Below are 13514 nucleotides of genomic sequence, written 5' to 3'. Positions count from 1 at the left end.
AGTTCCCCTAGGCCTCTGGTGGAGGACTAGCTCCACCCCACAGAATCCGAGACTCCGCCCTCAGCCGCAGAGCCTCTCCCTCCGTCCTCGCTCATTGGTGGGCCCGGAGGGGGCGGGGCAGGGTGATGGGGGGGAGCTAATCACGCTCTCTCAGGCAAAGCTCGCGCCGCCGCAGTAGCAAGGGTCTAACCGCTGTGAAGGAAGAAGCTCTCGCGGGCGCGAGCTTCTGAGGCGTTCGGGCCAAGCGGGCGGGTGGTTAGTGCTTAGACCCCTGCTGCAGCGGCAGGTCCTTCCACGTGCTTTTGGCGGCGACATGGAGCTGGAGGAGTTGGGGATCCGAGAGGAATGTGGCGTGTTCGGGTGCATCGCCTCAGGAGAGTGGCCCACGCAGCTAGATGTGCCGCATGTGATCACTCTGGGACTCGTGGGGCTACAGCACCGGTGAGCAGCCGGGTGAGGCGGGGGGGTGGCGGCGCGTGTGCTTCTCCATCTGCCCGAGGCGCCTCCCGCGGCCTGAACTGGCGATCTCGCGCGCGCTCCTGAGGGCCGGGAGGCCAGACCTTTCTTACCTGGACCGGTACTTGCCTGTGGCATCGACCAGGTTGCCAAGGCGTGCTCGGGGGGCCACCCTGCCTCTCTGGACTTTAGCTTGTCCCCCCAACCCCTGATGCTCCCTAGATGCCCTCTCCCCTCCTCCAGTTTGTGCATGCCTCTTGAGTCTGACCAGTTTGTAAGGCTCGGGTTCGCTTGGGCTAGCGTGGTCCGTGCTCCTCCCGACTGCTTGCTGGTTTTCCTCTCCCAGAGCCTCAGCTGCTCTTGTTATAGGCTGGTGTAGGGTGGCTGCTGGTCCAGGACCTACAGCACCTTGAGATGTTGGTGCGGAGCCTCCAAACACCACAAGCTTTTGTTTGCTTGCAAGGGCAGAGCTATTGAGCAGATTGAGGATTTGGAGGTAGTTATAGGTAGGGGAACTTGAGGGAAACAGGACTAGTTGGTGTTCAAAAGGAACTACCAGTTGAAGATCTTATATAAATTAACTGAAAATAAACCGATCACAGGGATTAGTAAATCCCTTAGCAATGAATTAGCAATGAATCTGCAAAAGATTCCTTGGTAAACGTTTTAGATAATGAATGAAAAGGCTGGTGGTAAGAAGAGTGCCAAAAAGTAACCCCTTCTTTAAAAGAAGGAGAGGGGAGTAGTTCCTGTATGGCAGGATACACATTGATTTTGAAAAATTGGTAGATCCCTTTGAGTTAAAAAATAACTTTGCTTCCATTATCTTTACATTTCTTGCTACGGCACCTAGCTGGAAGTTGATGTAAAAAATTCCGTTGGGTTAAGAGAGATAAACCTAGGTTCCACATTATCACTGAAAGTATTACAAAGTTTCCATAAGGCATTACTGTAGTAACAACTTCTGGAAGTTAAGGAACTTAGCAATAACACTTATCGGTAATAAGGGAGCAACATGTTTAAATGCATTCCAAATGATTGGCTCTCTCTCACCAAACTTAAATTGGAAGTCGTCTTTTTGCTTCTTTTCAGGGTCCCAGATAGTTGAGTTTGAGTTTCACATCTTGTGTACTCATTGTTTACTAAGAGCTGAGAGTAATTTAGAATCTGGGATGAATCAAAAAGAATATTTTTAATTTGAATGACTCTAATCTTGGATAATTGTGGGTTGACCATAATAGAGCTCTTGTTTTAAAATACATTTATCGAGAGGATTAGATATATAATCCAAGAAAAAACTAAAATCTATTTATATAGTAGACCAGAGCAACATTAGTTTGTAACATTCTTAGGAGAAGTTATTTTGGATATTCTCTCATGGGAAGAGATGTGCAGAAACTAGGGATCTTTCGAGTTGCCTTGTGGTCTGTGGGAAATATATGGACTGACCTTGAATCGTCTTTTCTTAACTATTTACTTTTTAGCTAAAATAACTCAGAAAGTCAGTCCCCAATCTCTCCTCTTTAAAATATGTGTCTGAAGAAAAAGGGGCTGATTTTCTTTTAATGAATACAACTTGATTCCTAGTTACATGCACTTTTCTACAGTTGCTTTTATGTGAAAGAATTATGAGATTAGACAAGACAAAGGCAATAAAAATGTGATTATATGATAATAGCAATATTAAACAGAGTCTGTTAGGCCGCTCACTTGACCAAACAAGTCCTTGTTAAACTGTGATGTTGAAAATTGACCTTGTGATATTTTCAACAACAGTGGCAATAAACCCAGTAGGTTCTGGAGAACAAACGTATTAGTGGAAAACTATTTAAGATTTTCCTTGTGTAGGCATAGAATCATTAAGACGCACTGAGAGAGCTGGTTCTTGTCCATAATCCTATCCAACTGAAAATTTTAAATTTGCAAAAGTCTTCACCCTTTGGGAAACCAATTCTGATTGGAAGAACAATCAAACTCCTTTACGTCTAGCAGATAAAATCTTCTGCTACTCTAAATTGGTAGGTTGGGGTCAAAGATTAAGAACTAATGTTTTTCTATGGCATTGAATAAGGACTGTCAAAATTAGATAGGTTGTGATAGCGTAATGTACAGTAGAGTTATATACACTGTAGTTATATGCACTGTACGCTGGCATGTGTGATCTGTTACAGAAGGCTCTACCTCCTCATGCCCCTCCCCTCAATGGTTAATTTTAAAACAACAGCAACAAGATTTGATTTTTTTTTCCTTTTTGATGAAGGAATTTATCTCTTTTACATTATCTTCCTGTAACATGGAATCTAGAAGGTGAGGTTTCTGTCATTTTTGCATTGTATTTGGTTCTGTTTTTGTCTAGGCGTAATCTGACCTAAAAAATTTAGTCTCAGGAATAATATGATAATCATATTATTAAGTCTGCTCCTGGGAATTTTCTAAACATTTTAGATACATGTCTTGTCATTTAATTCTCATTAAACCTTGTAAGTTTTGATTATTATCACCATGCTTCTATAGATAAGTAAATTGAAGCACAAAGAATAAAAGTCACATAAGTAATAAGCCAGGGAAAGGAAATTCGAAACTCTCAGTGCCCCTACCTACAGACAGTTCTGTACATTCAGTTACTGCATTTCTCTTCCTGATGGTTTTCCCTGGCAATGAGAGCATGCTGTGGAGTTAAGACCCCAAGAGCAACCTTCAACCAAGAAGTTCAGGAATTGGTAGAAATATACTCCTACTTCTTTGCCTCTCTGTGAGATAGTTCTAACTATTTCTACACAGTCCCCAGAGGGATGAGCCCCAGTTGCTCCTAGTAGTAACTCACTCATTAGTGTCCCCTTTCTTGGCTTTCCTTCTTTAAAATAAATTAAAAATAAATAAATTTAGTCTCAGAGATAACAGAATACCTGAGAGTTATAATATTATCTATTACAATTGGTGTATCAGTTACTAGACAGTCGTGCACTGGATACTTAATCCAGATGGGTTCATCCAGAAGTACTTCTTTGTAGTGGTCATTCTGGCTATTTGCAGATTCATTCTATAGCTCTACATTCTGTCAGGGAGAATTTTAGTTTAACATTTTCAGTGTTAAACTAACTAGTTGTCCTCTTTAGCTATAAGCTGTGTGTGTGTACATGTTCATGCCAGATTCATATAATCACCAAATGCTTTTTCAGTCCTGAAAACATTGGTGGTTCGTAGAGTTCTGGACAAACCACACACCCCCTCGTAGATCAAAAATCTTCATCTTTAAATCACAGTTACATTTTTGGAGACTAGAATGACATTGACATATTTGAAGATTCCATAAAAGGAATTACGTACTAAAATTTCATAGATTTATCCCATGAGTCAACTAGTTAGCCTTTCCTTACTTACTTAGGAGATGAAAATGCCCTTCCCCTCAGTGAATTATCACTTCCCTGGGTTAGGAATTGAACCCTACAATTGATAAACATTTTCATATCTCTTCTAAAAATTGATGAGATTTACCTGATGAAGTTGGGTCACGTAGGGGGTCTCCTGTCTGCAGAAACATTCTGTAGAATCTTTTGGTTCTGTTATGCTTTGAGGAAACCGATTTGCAATGATCTCAGGAGCAGTTTTCTTAAGAGATATAGACACTGGTTCTGCAAACAGAGTATATAACATTATCACTAGAAAGGCACTTGTGAGAAAGAGAGATGCACTCAGACAAACCTCTATGGAATTAGTTCCCAGTTATCTTCATTTAGTTTGTTGGAGAACACAGGAGTAGGTTGTGAGAGAACTTGCTTTGAGTTGCCAAATTAACACTGGGGATAACTTTATTTTGATTTTCATCTCTTAGTGATAATGACCAACTATGTCACATTCCTATAGTGTTTTATATCCCCTTGGTTGGGGAAGTGACTTATTTTAAAACTGTCCTTGCTAATTGTTTCAGTCTTTGATTTTGAAAAACTTTTAATTCAATTACTTTTGTGATTTAATGATTCTCAGTTTTAAATCGTAAGTGGTTTCAATTCTTCCAGTTATAGCTGTTATTTAGAACTTTGTGTTTTGCATTAGTCTGAAGCAGAATTTATCCCCAAAAGAGTCTCAAAGTAGTACTACTTTGTCATTTTGGTCAATATTGGGAACAGCTCCTTAACGTAAGACTTGAAATCTAGTCCCAAGTTTCCTAGTAACATCAGTTTGATCTTGGGCAAAGACTTTGGGCAAGTCTTCTAACTTCTGAGTCTGTTTTCTCATCTCTTGGACTAGATTTATATATTTAAAGGTCCAATGCACAAATTCAGTGGTTGGGAATGATACTTTGGTGTGGTTAACCCTTAGCAATTTCCTTTATCAATAGCATATCCACTAGAGGGTATTAAGCGAAGGCAAAGGTAGAGCAACTCATCTGACTTGCAATTTATGTCCAAAAATAAGCATAAAATTTTCAACTCACTTGAGATATAAGGGATGTTGGGTGGGAGGTGGGGAGAGGGGTGAGAGGGTGTTTCATGATATTCTCTAATACTTTATTCAGAAAACATTTGTTAAGCTCCTACTATGTATATGCAAGGCACTGTGGTAGATACTAGGAGTACTGAACCACACAGGACAAATGTGTTCCTGCCCCTCACAGAGAGGCAGTGTAGTCAGCTGGTTCAAGAGCACAGACTTCTATGCCTCCATTTCCTTCTGTGTAAATTGGGAATAATGATAGCACCTACTGCATACTGTTGTGGTGGAGATTAAATGCATTAATATATGTAACGTGCTTAGAACAGTACTTGGATATACACATACGCCATGACGTTGCATCCCACTCCTGGGTGTATACTCAATGGAAATACGTACATATGTTTATTGGTAGACATGCACAAGAATTTTTATAGCAGTTTTGTTCGTAATAGTCCCAATGTGGAAACAATGGAAATGTCCAACAGTGGGATGTATATTTCCATAATGGAATATCCTACAGCAATAAAAAAGAGCCAACTCCTGCTACAGGTAAAATCATGGATGAATCTCACAAACAATGTTGCGTAAAAGAAGCTTGACATTGACAAATACATACTAAAAACAAAGTACATCTTGTATGATTCCAAAACTAATTTATGGTGATAGAAGTCAGAATAGTGATAACCTGTATGGAGGCTAGGGAGATGATTAATGACTGGGAGGCCTCTAGGTTGCTGGTAATGTTTTATATCTTATTTGAGTGGTGGTTGTATGGGTATATTAAAAATTGAGCTCTTTCACTATTTGTGTGTACTCAAAAAAATACGATAAATTATATATCTTTAAAATGTTAAAGCTGGATTTTTGTAGAGATCCAGAGAAATGGAGTGATTTGCTGTGTGTTGAGTTCTTAGGGTCAGAGAGACTAGAATGCAGGTTTTCTGTTCTCAGTCCATGCTTTTTCTTCTATACTGCATTTTTCTTCTTCTTTATGCTATACTACATTACATTACCTTTTCTGATATCTGTAATGTGTCAGTTTGGAATTACAGCTCACATAATTAGGTTGGCTTCTGAGTTTGGCTTATTTGTAGAATTATTAAAATGTTACACACATTACTTCCTTTGGAGAAAACCAAAATTCAGAACCTATTGGTTTGTGGGGTTTTTTTCCTTTTACATCCCAGTCTTCTGATAGTGGTCACTGTAAAGTGTAATTTTAAAAGCTCATGATAAATGCATAGTTGTGCAGAAATTTCTGACTCTGGGAAAGTTTCAATTTACCCTGTTACTTTCACTCATAATGAGCTATGAAAGAAATCATTTCTCAGTATTTTTTGCTCTCACACAGCTCATAAACAATATATTTAGTCTAATTTTCAAGGACAGGAATAAACATCTCTGTTATCAGGAAAAAGCAACAGCAGTTTTTCTCAGTGCGGAAAAACTTGGCATTTCTGAGGCTCTTACCATCTTCATGTGCTTTTCTCTTGATGCTACAAGTTCCTGGGTTTTTGGTATGACCTTCAAATAATTCTTAAGACAAATAAAAGAACATAGGAAAAGAAACATTATGACATTATTTAAAATACATTAGTCTTCAAGCATTCAAGTACACTAAAGTAAGAACGTTTAAGCAACTGGACCGATAAAGAAGAATGAGTTTAAGAATTAGGAATATTTTGCGGGCCGGCCCCATGGCTTAGTGGTTAAGTGCGTGCACTCCACTGCTGGCGGCCCGGGTTCAGATCCCGGGCGCACACCGACACACCGCTTGTCCAGCCTTGCTGAGGCCGCGTCCCACATGCAGCAACTAGAAAGATGTGCAGCTATGACATACAACTATTTACTGGGGCTTTGGGGGAAAAATGAATAAATAAATAAAATTATAAAAAAAAAAAGAATTAGGAATATTTTGGTGTAAGGTTTAGAAAGAAATTAAAACTATTGACTTAAATTAGGTATGTATTTTATAATAATTTTTTGGGTCATTTGAACATACGATAGTGGTAGGATTTTATTTTTGAAGAGTTTCTTGCTAAGTTAAAATGCAAAGAGGAAAGTTTATAGAATTTTTATTTAAAAAGGTCAATTCCAAGGTTACCATGTTTCCAGTTGGCAGTTCTGCGAGTTGGTCGCCTTAGGATGCAGTCAACTTCTTCATAAAATCTCATTTTCCTTTGAGGGTTGCCATTTTTCCTTTGTAAAACTCTATATTCATATTTTAAATTTTTGTATTTGGTACGACATTGTTTCCAATCTCTGTCTATTCCAAATTGCATTAGTCTTCTGGCAATTTCCTCAAATATTTCTTTGTTTCTTGTGGCCCCTTCAAGCATTTGCTTAATTTTTTCGTCAGACCATATGTGTATAAGCGCTCTGACCTCATTGTCACACCAGTGTTTTCCAGCCTCTGTGTCGCTCACTGTTATAATCTGTAAATGACTTTTAGCATCTTCTAAAGGAATATGATTACCTATAAATCAATGTGATTTACAATTATTCAAACTTGTAGATAAATCTTGTTTTTGAATGTCATTCATTTAAAACAACCTGGATTGATGTAAAGCACTGAGAATTACAGTAATTTCAATATGAGGGTCAAAAATTTTTTCATACATTCATATTCAAATAAAATATTTTAAAAATTATATGACTTATCCCCAATGTTAGAACACTTTAGCTGCTTTTCATCAACAAGTGATCTTCGTTGGATATTTATGAATATGAAGAGTCTCAGTGTTTACTAATTTCTTTTAGTAAGAAGTAGGAATAGACATTTTCTTTCTTCCTCTACCTTATTTTATCTACCAGCTCAGGTATGGGGCATTTGGGGTTATTATACACAATAGAAATCTTCACTGTAACTACTTAAACTGGTATATATTAGACTTTAAATATCAAACTAACATTTAAAATTCAGCAATTTAGATCCCGTACCTGACCCAATGGTACTTGGTGCTGTGGGGCCGCCCACCTCTTCTGAGGCAGTACTTAGAGTATCTTTCTCTGTCAGAAAACAAAGAGAATAGCAATTTAAATTTGTTGTTTACAAAACTCTAATCTACTTTTGCAATTGAAGACTGTGCTGCAAAACTAAAAACTAGTAAGGCTGGATTCCAGCATCACAACTGTAACCTTGAAGCCAAGAACATATGCCATCCCTAACCAAATTTTAAAATGGCCTTGTAGGGTTCACAACCTTCAAAATCTTAGAAGTATTCTGCCTTAAAAGTCACAAGGCAGTATGCTGTATTTGGGAGTACCATAGACCTTTAGACCCAATTGGGTAGTACCTTTTGTTGTTAAATTTTAATGCTTGACAAAGAGCTTTTACATCTGTTTGCTCATTTGATCCTCATTAACTAAGAATGATCCTTAGTACAATACATATAAAGGGATAAAAGACTGTAAGATTAGTTTTAGCAGTTTTCACATTGAGACATTAACAGTAGACAGGTGATAAACATTTTGAGGAACTGATGGTGCTTAGCCTGGTAAATATAACATAGATTTGTCTAATGTACCAATGTACATATAAGATGTTTATAGATCAGCTGTTTGTAATTTGGAGAAAGCTCCTCGTATACGTATGTTGGATTGCTGTGTTGATGTATAGCAATGCTATGATAGTATTCTTTTACCTCCACTGTACTTTCCTTATACACTGGGACATTAATCTTTTAAAAAAACATTCTATGTTACTAAAGATAGGTGTCTATGCAGTTGCTTGTAATGATTATTGTAAAACTAGACAATGGTTTGTATTAATAGACAAGTGAGGCAAAAGGTGGTTAGGGGGCACATAAGCATATTCAGCAGTAGGTATGTGGAGATTTACATCAAGATAGGACCAGATCGGGGCCGGCCCCGTGGAACAGTGGTTAAGTGCTCACGCTCCGCTGCTGGCGGCGGTTTGGATCCCGGGTGTGCACCGATGCACTGCTTGTCAAGCCATGCTGTGGCAGCGTCCCATATAAAGTGGAGGAAGATGGGCACGGATGTTAGCCCAGGGCCAGTCTTCCTCAGCAAAAAGAGGAGGATTGGCACAGATGTTAGCTCAGGGCTGATCTTCCTCAAAAAAAAAAAAAAAAGATAGGACCAGATCTTTTTATTAGGACATTTGCACAGTGAGACTGGGATGAAGTCTTGATGGCAATATCAAGACCACAAATGACAGATTGTACTCTGGTGCCACATAGGGCTACCTAATAAACTACTGTTTTTTTAATTGAAATTTTTATTGAGATAATTGTAGATTCACATGCAGTTGTAAGAAATAATAGAGAGATCCCCTCTACACTTTGCCCAGTTTTCTCCAATGGTAACATTTGGTAAAACCATAATATACTGTTACATCAAGGATATTGACATTGGTAAAATCCACCACTCTGATTCAAATTTCCACGGTTTTACTTGTACTCCTTTGTGAGAGTGTGTGTTGTGTGTGTGCGTGCACGTGTTTTTCTGTGTCTTAAGTTCTGTAATGATTTTATCACTGTGTAGGTTCATGTCTCCACATCAAGGTCAAGATACTCAACCATTTCCAATGCCATAAGGATCCCTCTGGTTACTCTTTTGTAACTACACCTACCACCTTCCATGTCCAAACCCTTCTCCTACCCTTGCCCCAGTGGCTACTTTTTGGAGAGCATAAGTCCAAGGTAAACTTTGAGCTCAAACCTTATTTCAGCAGAATATGAATTTATAACATTTTACTTAACTGACTAAAACCAGCAGTTCTAGGCTCAGGTACATATCCTACTTCTGAGAAATAGGAACATTTATAGAGATTAGGTATTATGTAGAAATTCGGAGTAATTCATCCTAGAAAATAAGGTGTCATATGGGGGAGGAATTCTTAAATTTAGCATCTTTTAAGGAAAGAGGTGCATTTAGTTTCTGTTACGTTTCCACCCCAACTGTCTGTACTGCAGTTTAATTCTGGCACTAACTACCCGGAGTTAGCATCAGACTCCACCGCTTGAAAGGCTCAATCTTTCATAAGACTGCTCTTTCATCAGATGCCAGCCACATTTCCAGGTGACTGGCTACAAATTCCAGGTGTGTCGTGACCCCCTTCAGATTTGATAATTTGCTACAATGACTCATAACTTAGGAAATTGCTATACTTAGGATTCCAGTTTTATTATAAAAGATAGAACTCAGGGACAGCCAAATGAAGAGACACATAGGGCAAGGTCTGGGAGAGGCCCAGATGCAGAACTTCCTTCCTGTCTCCTTGTGGAGTCAGGAGGTATCATCCTCCCAGCACATCAATGTGTTCACCAAGCAGGAAGCTCCTCTGAGTCAGAGTTTTTATTGACATGATTGATTATGGCATGATTGATTAAATTATTGGCCACATGATTGAACTCAATCCCCAGACTCACTTCTCTGCTGGAGGTCAGGCTGGCCCCAAAATTCCCACCCTCTAATCGCCAGGTTGGTCTTTCTGGTGAGCAGCCCTATCCTGAAGCTTATCTAGGAGCCCACCTTTGGTCACCTCAGAATAAAAAAGACACTTCTATCACTGGAAATTCCAAAGGTTTTTGAAGCTCTATGCCAGGAACTGGGGACAAAGACCAGATATATTCTTTGTTATATCACAGCTTCTTAAAAGTTTATTAAAATATAAAACAGTAAGAATTAGAAAAATCATGCCTTTGTAATTAACAAGTGCTTGTATTTAAATTTATCAGCTTACCTATATCTGAGCTTTCGTTTTTACGTTTATAATTCTTAGGTTTTCTGAAATTTTAACAATCAAGTCTTCTTTATCCAGATCTCCTATTGGATTAAAATTTTAAAAGTTCTCAATATATTGTTCATATGACTAAAGTGCATTAATTTATATGATGATTTCATTAAGATTATCCAAATTGTATGCAAAATATACAAAAGTGTTTAAATATTCCATTTTAAAGACAATTATTTCCAATTTTTGGTCTATTAAAAGAAATAAATGAATTGGAGAAAACAAGATGCTTGGCATACGTTCTGAGATACTAAAAATGGATACTTTAATGCCCTCTGCTGGCCATCACATTGCTAATTTTTGTTAAATTACGGGGGTAGTGAAAATTTTAATTTTGGAAATACATTTTACTACAGCCAAAAGGAAAACAGTTTTACGGTTATTCTTAACAATGTAGTCTTTCACTTGTGATTTTTAGGCTGACGAGTGACCTCCTCTAAATAGGATATAATTTACTATTAGAGGACTTCTGTGCTGAGTTAAGTATGCCTGTCTCCACTCCTCCAAGCCAAAATTCATCTACCTGTGATGAATTACCTGTGTCCTATACTAGAAAGCAGTGAATTGCAAGAATACCAAGATATTGAGGTATTTCACCTCATATAAATGACAACTGATTTAGAGATGAATTAAGTCAATTTTGTTTCCTCTACTCATAAGAGAGAGGTAGCTGATAAGATTGTCAAACACAAATTTCTCTTTAGGCAAACAGTCCTTTCTCCTGTGGTAACTTTCTGATTCCTTTTATCCTCTCTTGCCTATGCCTCAGACTGGGAGAAAAATTAATTTATTTTAGATCCAAAGAAGTAGTTATTCAATTTTCCTGGGCCTTTTCTTTTTACTTCGTATAATAGGCCTAGCCTAAGAGTCCTATGATTCTTCCCAGTGATTAACTTCTTTCACATTGCATTAATCATGCATTTTTTAAGTGATAGTGTATTAGAATTAGCTAATTTTTCTCCCCTGAATGGAATCAAATTAGAATTTATGTTATTACTCTCTTCAGCCTTCTGCTGATCTTATTCTCGACACATGACAACCTAGCTATGGTTTTCAACCTTGGCTGTGCTTGACAATCTATAAAAATACAGGTGCTTGAACCCACTCTACAACCTATACTAGATCGAAATCTCCAGGAGTTCTAAATTGGGAACTAATTATTTATCCAGAATCCAGGGAGTCCACAGCTCTAGCTGGATTTTTATTTGAAATTAGAAAAAAGCTTATAGAATACATTTAAGATAGGAAAGAAATTACTTTGGGGGATCAATTTTATAACCATCAACGTTAACAATATGGACAGTAGCAACTCCAATTACAATATTTCATCAGTAAAATATATAAAATAAAAATGAGGTAACATCTACCTATTTTTACATGAAAATATCTATCACTTTATTGTGTGTTTTTGGTTTTAAAAAGAGAACATTTGATGTGACTTTATTTCCTAAAGATAAATATCCATATCTTTATACCTCAATGCAACAATTTTCTAAATAGTGGAGTGGTGATTTATGCATCAATAGCTATACCTTACAGGTGCGCCTAAAATCCTTGCCTATTGAAATTTTTTTTTCTTTTTTTTTTTAAAGATTTTATTTATTTATTTTTTCCCCCCAAAGCCCCAGTAGATAGTTGTATGTCATAGCTGCACGTCCTTCCAGTTGCTGTATGTGGGACGCGGCCCCAGCGTGGCCGGAGAAGCGGTGCACGCCTGGGATCCGAACCCGGGCTGCCAGCAGCGGAGCGCGTGCACTCAACCGCTAAGCCACGGGGCCGGCCCTGAAATTTTTTTCATATGTATTTAGCTGTTGTGATCCTTGTGGGTTTTACTTTTGCTTTTATTTTCATGTGAAAAATTAAAATAACAATTTCTAGAATGATTGTAAATATTTCGTTTCATATTTTCTGAATATATTCCAAATTAACATGTAAACATACAAAACAATTTTTTTTAAAAAAACCATCAGTTTATGTCTGACTTAGTCTTTTCCTTTTACAAATAAAAAATTATCTTGAGGTATTAAGTTTTCCATAGGACTATCAGCTAAAATCTTCTGAATGCTGAAGCTCTTAATTTTTTTCATGGAAATCTTTCTATCTTATTACACAGTATGGTAATCTGATTTTGACTCTTAATGACAGGAGTCATTGCTATGATGCCCTTGGAAACCCTTAGGAGCACACACCCGGCTTAGTTTACCATTGTCATCATACCCCTGATCAGCTGCATGTTCCTATCTAGCTAGTCTCCTTAATTTCTCTCTGTTTTCATCTGTCACTGTTCTAGCAGCTTTCCTTTCTTCCATTGAACTTTTAATCTGTCATGTCTGATAAGTCAGAAAAAGAAGTTTGCCAAGAATGTGGGGAATTTGATTACCTTGTTTATTAGTCAACAGTGATCTTTGATCTTGACACTTTCCAAGGCTATATGAAGCTTTGACTGAAAGACTATGTGCAAGGTCTGTGCTGGCCAGGCTTCTGCTTGGGGGCTTGGTGGTCCCCCACCCCACCCCCAATTTTGGTTTGCATAAAATAGGCAAACCATGATAGGAAGCACTTGCTCTCTCCCACTCCCTTAGTACTTTATTACCATAAGGCAGCATGCATCAGAATTATCTGGAGGACTTGACAGATTGCTGGGCCCCACTCCAGAGTTTCTGATTCTGGATGAGGCCCTAGAATTTGTATTTTGAATAAGTTCCCAGATGATGCTGATGATGCTACACTTTGAGAGCAACAGCCATAGGGAACATAACTTTCATTAATAATTTCCACCTTCCATTTCTGTATTTTGTAAATATGAGTATTATCCAACAATACTTCACATAATGTTGTAATGTTCTTGTATATGTTTTTATAACAT

The 13514-nt window shown here is 38.0% G+C and overlaps 1 protein-coding gene across 1 annotated transcript in view; it reads left to right on the top strand.

The window, feature by feature from the left end:
- The first annotated feature begins 185 nt into the window (after window positions 1-185).
- Window positions 186-13514, top strand: part of PPAT (phosphoribosyl pyrophosphate amidotransferase) — a 36646-nt gene continuing 23317 nt past the window's right edge. The window contains exon 1 of the mRNA XM_058547137.1: window positions 186-441. Coding sequence (XP_058403120.1) covers window positions 314-441 — 128 coding nt within the window. The 5' untranslated portion in view covers window positions 186-313. The remainder of the gene's footprint in view (window positions 442-13514) is intronic.

The sequence above is a fragment of the Diceros bicornis genome, chromosome 8 (assembly GCF_020826845.1).
Source record: "Diceros bicornis minor isolate mBicDic1 chromosome 8, mDicBic1.mat.cur, whole genome shotgun sequence".
NCBI classification, from domain to species: domain Eukaryota; kingdom Metazoa; phylum Chordata; class Mammalia; order Perissodactyla; family Rhinocerotidae; genus Diceros; species Diceros bicornis.
This window is presented reverse-complemented; position numbering and strand designations above follow the sequence as displayed.